The sequence below is a fragment of the Amblyomma maculatum genome, chromosome 11 (genome assembly GCF_055883805.1).
Source record: "Amblyomma maculatum isolate TAMU_Amacu chromosome 11, ASM5588380v1, whole genome shotgun sequence".
In the NCBI taxonomy this organism is placed as follows: Eukaryota; Metazoa; Arthropoda; class Arachnida; order Ixodida; family Ixodidae; genus Amblyomma; species Amblyomma maculatum.
In genome coordinates this window covers 67,586,569-67,594,614 of record NC_139354.1, presented here as the reverse complement: position 1 = coordinate 67,594,614, position 8,046 = coordinate 67,586,569, and the positions used below count along the sequence as shown (strand labels likewise).

The 8,046-nt window shown below is 43.8% G+C and overlaps 1 protein-coding gene across 3 annotated transcripts in view; it reads left to right on the top strand.

Annotated features, from left to right (window-relative positions):
• The first annotated feature begins 346 nt into the window (after window positions 1-346).
• The window catches only part of LOC146174035 (E3 ubiquitin-protein ligase Mdm2-like), a 49,081-nt gene continuing 41,381 nt past the window's right edge, over window positions 347-8,046 (top strand). The window contains exons 1-3 of one of the 3 annotated variants that reach the window (XM_084583289.1): window positions 386-445; window positions 2,250-2,277; window positions 7,246-7,280. In XM_084583289.1, the coding sequence (XP_084439415.1) occupies window positions 7,257-7,280 (24 nt within the window). In that variant the 5' untranslated portion in view covers window positions 386-445; window positions 2,250-2,277; window positions 7,246-7,256. Of the gene's footprint in view, window positions 446-493; window positions 1,101-2,249; window positions 2,278-7,245; window positions 7,281-8,046 lie in introns of those variants that run through there. The other 2 variants (XM_084583287.1, XM_084583288.1) reach the window with 2 other exon arrangements.

Below are 8,046 nucleotides of genomic sequence, written 5' to 3'. Positions count from 1 at the left end.
GAAATGTACTTTGATTTGAAAATCGGCTCCCTTGAAACTCCTTCTAATGATTGAAACAGTTGAAAACTTCTACTTGAAAATGTTTACTTTTTCTTCAGTGTTTGAGAAGATACTAAGCTGCCTTTTTATTATCCAGAATAGCGGCTGCAAGCCTGCAAGGCCCTTGCAAGACCTAACCTAGCAAAGTGGCTTGGCAACGTTCTGGATCCTCTTCTACTTAGATTTGTCTCTTACATCTAAAATTACCAATTTGTCAACTTTTGATGCTTGTGACTAATTTTATAAACTTGATACGCACATTCACAAACATTTCTCGCAGTTATTGTGATTAACAACCCTCTAGCGACACAGAATGGCCTGGTGGCGAAGCCCCACACTACAAGAACGAAAACAAAGCACTTCCAAAGCCTACTGTCCGCCACGAATTTGGTCGTCAAATTTGCTGGTAAGCCAAACGACATTTGAATGTCTGCGATCTTAGCAGTATTCGGAATGCTTGCTGGCGCGTCCTGGGCATCGGTTGTTGCGGCGCAAAAGTCTGCGATCGTTTGTAGACGCTGCGGGTTAGCGTGTCGTGCCGATGGCGGTAAGCGCCAATTCGGCATGCGTTGTGCGAATTTGAAGCGGAAATTGTGAATAAAACGCCCACCTATATGTTCGGAGCTTGCGAAACAATCGCGTTGGTGTACTGACGCGATATAGGCGATAACTACACTTGGTCAATTTGTTCTACGTTGTTTCCGGACCGATGTTCCTCTTGCGACAAGATAAGCGGCTTGGCGGTGCGACGCCACTGTTCAAAGTTCTCAATTCGAACCTTTGCAACTTTTGAAAACGCCGATAAGCAGTGCGGGCATGTTGGGGACGTGAATGTGAGTCAGGCCGCCTGTGTGCATGCTCGACATAGGAGGAAGCGAGAGTGGAACAATTGCTACGCAAGCGGTCAACCGCCGCCTGTGGGAATGCGTCGCGTAGCTACGCGCCCCGACATGTTCGGGCAAGAGTCTACGTAAATAGGCTCTATGCCCCTCGCCCCGCCGGCTGGCGCCTGCACACTCGCACTACGCTCCGCGCGCTCGACGGGACAGATCCCTGCAAAAGTAAGTTTTCTCCACCTCGAAGTTCAGAATTTTACCGAAGAAGGACCTGCGTGTGTGGAGGTTGAACAAATGCGTCGTCCTGCGGCGTATGTTTTTCTTTTTTTTTTTTTCGCGGGCACGTGGTCAGTCGGGTCACGCGTCGTCCGTTGTCATGACGCCGGTAGTAACGCCCGAAATTTTAAATATGGCTGTGATTGACGCGTTCATGTGGGGTGGATGTGAAGCGTTTTCGACCTCTTGACCGGTACAATACAGCTGCGTAGGCGGCAGTTACCGCGTCGCTAATGATACTCTTGGCGAGTCCTGGCAAAAGTTCGTGACTCGGTGATTTGGGGTGTGGTGGCTTGGTAATTTGCAGCGGAGCGAAACGAATGCAAAATGCTACGTTCCCCTAGGTTTTCGCCAAAAACTATTCCCTCTTTTGGTAACCACTTTTACGCCTTCGTTTTTTGTTTTTGTTTTTTTGCTCGGTACGTGTAATCTGCCGAAACAGAATGACGTTGCAGTTTTTCAGTCTATTTCAGCATGTTTCTTATGTAGGATTCAGTGAGAACTGTTCTTCTATGCATTCTAACATATCATTATAATTTCCACTGCCTCAAGATCTAACTAGGGACTCGTATTCATCTCACGATAGTCATAGTAGTGAATAAAATGCGCGTTAAGATATTCTATTTCGTCGTTTTGCTGCATACTTGTGTAACAGGTATGCTGGCATCTCATTTGCATTTGAAGCAGCTGTATCTCTGCTCTCCTTTTTTTTTTTTGCTTGCATTCATATTCTGAAGCAGCTTTTAAGTAAAAGACCAGTGAACATTAAGTCAGATGCTCTGGTTTTTGTTTCACATTTGCAAAACTAGTGCCTTAGCTTAGGCTTCAAACGGCTGCTTGCACATTTATTGCCTCCTTCAATAGAAATTGAAGTTCGAAAGTTCATTATTTTTTGCAGCCTGTAGCCATAATCTTTTTGCTCCGTCTCCGCTGAACTTTTGTTAGTAGCTGTGAGCCTGAGTAGTTTTACTGACATATATGATGCAGTGCAGGCCTTTACTGTGAAGGTCTAGCTGGCTGCTTCTATAGCCTTTACTTAAATGCCACTAGCACGAATGGCTTGCCATTTTCCTATAGTAAACTTTCATATTTCTGCAGCTTCCCGATTGCAGAAACTTGTCACTGAGTAAGTATTGTACAAAAAATTTGACCGAAAAAAACCTCGAAGTTGGGAGGTGGACTAGACCTTCCCTCCAGGTAATACGTAATTTGTGCATTCGGTTGAGACCGCAGCTTTTCGTGAAATGCACATGCCCTGTATACATGGACTCGACAGCACCGGGTCAGGTAAGCGTCGAGTAAGCGAGGTACCATTACTCGACCCAGTTGGTGTCTACATGAACTCGCTTTCTAGCGAGTAAGTATCACAGCGGCACGCAGTGTCGAGATTTGAAGTTATTGTGCAAGTTTCTTACTTGTATTTTATTCCGTTGCCTTTTACTATCGAGAGCTTCGATTATTATTTTTTATCGTTGATGAGGGCTAAAAAGCATTTAACATTGCGGACGCTCCTCGCCGCTCCGGTTGCTTTTTAATCCCAGAGTTCGCCATAACTCGACTCCCTGACTCGACAGCGTCTACATGCTTTTAGACATGCGGGTCAAGCGAGTTAACCTACCCCCTGCAAGCAAGTTAACGCGACCCGCTCCGCGGCTATTTTACTCGACCCGACTGCGTATACATGAACCCGACAACTGGTTTTTTACTTGACAGGCTTACTCGACCCGACTCTGTCGAGTCCATGTATACAGGGCTCCAGGGAGATAGGTGAGCAGTTGGTAGTTGGAAACCTCATGTTTGGAAAGGTTGCTATGACTAGAGCTTGGCTAGAAGCTTGTGCAAACGGCTTCATGTCCTCGTGACAGTGTCAGCGGTAATAAATCAGCTCATCTGCATCCCATGTTTCTTAATTTCCCTTCTAATCTTCTAATCATTTAAGAAAGTGTGCTGACCATGCAGCGTGGATTGAGGACGATCGTAAGGCTGTTCTAAAGTTCTGGTATTAAATCTTGTGCAGTGATACTGGGTACTCCAATTCTATGTTGAGGGGGGATGGCTTGCACTGCTTTCTACAATCCTTATCAGTTGAAACAGCTCCAGTGTGAGCGGGAACCAGTCCTATTGTTACGTTTGCACTAAAGATGAAAATACCTCATGGTCTTAAAGGAGCTTCCAGATGAAAACCGCTTGTAACAAAGAAAAACAAAAAGTGTTGCTAATTATAATCATAGCTCTTTTGTTGGGCATGATGCAGGCAGTTAGTTTATTTTCGTGTTGGAGCTGTTTGTGTCAGGAACATGACTGTGCAGAGTCTAGTTGCCACTTGGTCAGCCTTCATACTGTTGACAGAAGGCTTCATCTAATCGATGCTATAGTAACCGGGTCGCAACCTTGCCAAAAAATAACTAGTACTATGGTTCCTTGTGCATGGCCTGGTTCGGAGAAAAAAAAAAAGCAGTTGTTTTTTTTTTTCCACAAGTGTGCACTGTCAACCGGCCAAAGTGGTTGCTTCCATTGTTCAGCAAAAATGGGAAAAAAAAAAAAAAACAAGCAAGTTGCATGGTGAGAATGTGGGACGCATCCAGTGTGTGTGTGTGTGTGCAGCAGCAGTCAATCAATCAAGTCTTTATTTCGCCAGAAAGGAAGGCAAAGGACGCCAGAAGAAAAATCCAACAAACTTGACAAGCTTCTGGGCCCTATACATACAGCAACGGTAGTGGTGGCCCAAATGATGCCGAGGACAAAATCAAAGTTATTAAGTTATTTACAGGCAAAGAAGAAAAAATAATGGCAAAATTAATGCAGCCCCCTTCCCCCCCCCCCCTTATTTTTTTTTGCCAATCAATAAATTGATGGTTTCTTATTCACAGAGGTACTGGTGCAGTTTAAAAAAAAAAAATATATACCACTTCCATTGATTTAATGCTGGCTTTAAAACATGGCTGCTCCTGGGATAGAAAAGTATAGAAGTATCAGCTGCATAATACAAAATAAAGAAAAAAGTCTAAATACCCATGAGTCTGCTAAAATATGCTGTTGGTCTCTGGTGTACTTTGAAAAATCCCAAAAATTTAGCAAACTGAAGCAGCTGGTGCTGGGAGCATTTTCACACATAATAGTCTGCATGCTAGAAGGAACACAACATGGTTGAGTAGGTTACCGACGAGGAAACACTTGTTGTACACATTTGTCTGGGCTCAGCGGCTAAATTTTACTCACAAATTTGCAGTTGAAGGAAACATGAACTCTAGCCTGCAACAAATCGTGTATTCAAGCTCATTGGCAGAATTCTCATTGGCCGTGTACAAAGGCAGCAAAACTGTGTTTCGTTCTTATATTGGCAGCTGTGAAAACATGTTGAAATGAGCGGGATAATTGTTTACTGATCAATGAGCAGTCATGTCTGCTAGTTATTGGTCTTACCTTTGTAGTCAGGGGTAAGGCTTTGCCTTAGTTGCAGTTACACACACATATCTTCTTTGTTGTCCCAATGCCATTGAAATCCTGGGAAAATCGTGCTGACTTACGGGGTCACTGCCAGAGTATGCCATGCAACTCACTGCTGCTGCCCACCACACACTGGCTGCTAGAGTGTCTGTGGTCGGCTGTCACCCCCTGTGCCAGACGGTGTGGTATACTGCCTGCCATGGGTCCGAGAGCTTTGCCCAGCTCAGACGAGCTTCTGGGCACAATGCTGAACCTGAAAAGGTGTGGGAAGGTGTTCCTTGAACCAAAACCATAAAGAGCAAAAAAAAAAAAGAAAGTAATTTTCGTTTTTTTTTTTTTTTTTTTTTTTTTTTTTTTTTTTTTTTTCTCAAAGGGATCCTGTAACGGTTTTCACTATGCCTTCAACTCTAAGTTCGGGAAGGGCAGACAGTCCAAAATGTGGTATATGTGGTTGGAATTAACTGGAGGCGCAAATGAATGCTGTCTTGAACACAGTATGTGAAAGCTAAAAACTAGACTGTTTATCGAAACTTTGCCACTGGCTTAGAGCCAAAGGAAGCAAGGAGTATGTTAAACCAGTGAGCATGGCGGTCATGAAACCAAGGAAAGCGCAGGGGAAGCTGTAGAATTGGAGCAGGACTCTGATAGAAAGGAAGACGCATCATTATTGGGGTTGAATCATGCTCGCTGCAGGAGGCAGTGAAGAAAAGATGGCAAATATTAGATCCATCATCACCGTGATGGCATTGGGAACTTTGCACTCCTCGATGATGGCAGACTTGTATTGATGGGCATTCTCCCGCACATGGTGCAGGCTATACCAGTGTCACAATGGCCACTAGTAAAATACTGTCACTGTTGACCCCTAGAATGCGTCCAGGCATATGAAGCGTCACATCCGGTTGTTGGCTTTAGTTAAAACTGTTGTTGTGTGGTTCGTCTCCGTAAAATTTATTGGAAGAGGTCCTCTAAAAAAAAAATACACACTAAAAGAGACATGAAGGACGTATCAGAAGCTCTGTACAATTTATGTCATGTGCTCTTTCTGAGAACACACTCACTGAGTGTGTTGCAAATATGGAAACATTTATTTTTCCTGCCTAGCTGTGAGATTTGGCGCTAAGGATGAGAAAATTTTCCAGTGTGCTGTGAGAGTAGCAATCAAATCTGAGTACGGTAGATAAAGAATGACGGGGTGACCGTTAAGACACGCTAAATTGAGCAAAAGTTGTTGTCTTCTGGCTGTGCAACCCAGTAGTTCCCAAGTGAAGCTGCTCTGTGAAAACGGCAGCTCTGAGCACTCGTTAAGCATCAAAATCAATTAAGTACAGGGTTGTCCGCTTCTAGCTGCAACGCGGTCACTGCTTTCGAAGTGCCGTTGCGTATTACCTCGGCACGCAATAAAGCTAAGTGGCAGGCCATGTGAAACACCTTCTCCGGGCCCTCTGCGCCTGTGTCGGACGAAACTCTGATTTGAAAGCCTTTGCCGCGTTGCAGCTAGAAGTCGATGACCCTGTACATATTCCTGTCCAGTGCCACTTCTGCCAGCGTAACGATGCCTTAGAGGAACATTCATGGCTCAATTTCGTCTCCACACCTCTTTGATGATGTCGTTAGAGAAGCAGCGGTTTGCTATAAAGGAGTGGCAAAATTGGGTTAGATGCAGATTCCGTAGACAACTGGGTTGGCCGTTCTGCGTTGTGCTTTATGTATGAAAGAATATCATACCAAGCCAGCACACTGATCGATCGATTTAAAGTCTATATTGTGACACTGGTATTGGGAATATTAGTTTTAGTTAACAACCACATGTTCTCCTTTACATCAGTGTTTGAAGACTGCCCTTGAAAAAAAAAAAGAAAGAAAGAAAAAAAAACCGTTTCAGGTTCCTCGTGTACTAAAAATAATGTTTTGTTTGATTTGGTTTTGGTATGGGAAAAGAATGTCAAAGAATTGAGAAAACAAGCAAAAAGCTTTGAGTTACTGAAACTTAACCGGAGATATGAAAAGCGACCTAAGCAACTCAAGAGTGAGGAAATTCAATGCAGCCTCGTTTAGCAGGAATGCAAATTTAGTGGGGATGAGCATAAAATTTGCACACTATCTAAAAGCTGCAACTGTGTTGTATATGTAACTGATGTAAATTTAACCTATTGCTTGTATCTCCTTCCAGCCTGACATTACTTGGTTTACTTGTTCTTCAGACCTGTGCTTGAGTGCTATGTAATCAAAATTTTGAAATAGGGTTCCTTTAAGGCTTTTTGTAAAATTCCTTACTATTGAATTTCGTCAGTATTATGTATGGTGGTTGAAATTTGTCACATTATTTTTCTTCCACCTGTAATTAACGTAAGTAGCATTTTTTTTTTTTTCCAAATTTGCATTCCTGCAACCTTTTTGGCCAAAAAAAAAAAAACTTTAAACCTCTTGGGCTGCCATAATAGCAAACTGCATACGAATCAAACGAGGCTGCAAGGTCGTTAAAAAATGCAGTGTTGGCAGACTTGCTTTTTGTTGTTCCCACCATTTTTCATTGGCCTGCCGTGTGCGGCCAAGCGGTTCAAAGCTCTCTCTGCCCCATGATTGGTGCCTGCTATGATTATGTATACCCTGGTGCCTGTATGTGTGTGTGTGTATACTCTTGCAGGTGTATAAAGCATGAGCCGTGTGTCAGCTCATCAGGTAAGAAAAACACGGAGGAAGCGGCTGATTTTCCCAATTGGCTCCATCCGTTTCCTCATTTTTATACTACCCCTTACTTTCCGTCGCCCCAACCCCTTCTGCTTACTTCCCGCCGTTTTTTTTGCGCCGTTCATGCATCTCCTGTGTAGTTTGCTTTTGACCGGCGTCCGTTCATTTGCACCTGTTTCTTCTCCTTCGTTTTTGTTTTTTAACACAAACTTTCCGTTTTGCCTGCACCGCACTGTTGCTTCACTTTTGAGGCGTAGAAACACGCAAATAGTCATCTAACGCTAGCAGTTTCGTGCATTTTGCGCGAGGAAACTGCGTGGCTGGGACTTAGGTCAGGTAGCATCTACGATAGTCGGACGCAACAGAACGGAGTGATAGATGCCCCCTGAGAAGGATGCCCTCGAACAAATAGCTTCAAGAGATTGTTGTGACGTTGTGGATCATTCCCTTTGAACTGCTGTTGGGATATTGTTAGGTGTTCCAGCTGGGATGGGATTCACCGCAGTTTAGTCGTATTAACCACGGCATTGCGACAAGCGATTGATGCCATTGTTCGAAGGGTCTCCTTTTGGTGGCATCGGTAGCTTCAATCCTGAAGTCTATCCTAACATAGCCTTTTAGTATGCTGGAAAGAAGCAAATCCTGATCAGTGAAGTGGCCTTGTCACTGCCCACGAGTTTAAAATTTCAGCTTAGAGTTCTTCACTAGACGTGAATTGCGTGAATAGGGAGTAGTAGTACCGATAGAGGTTTACATC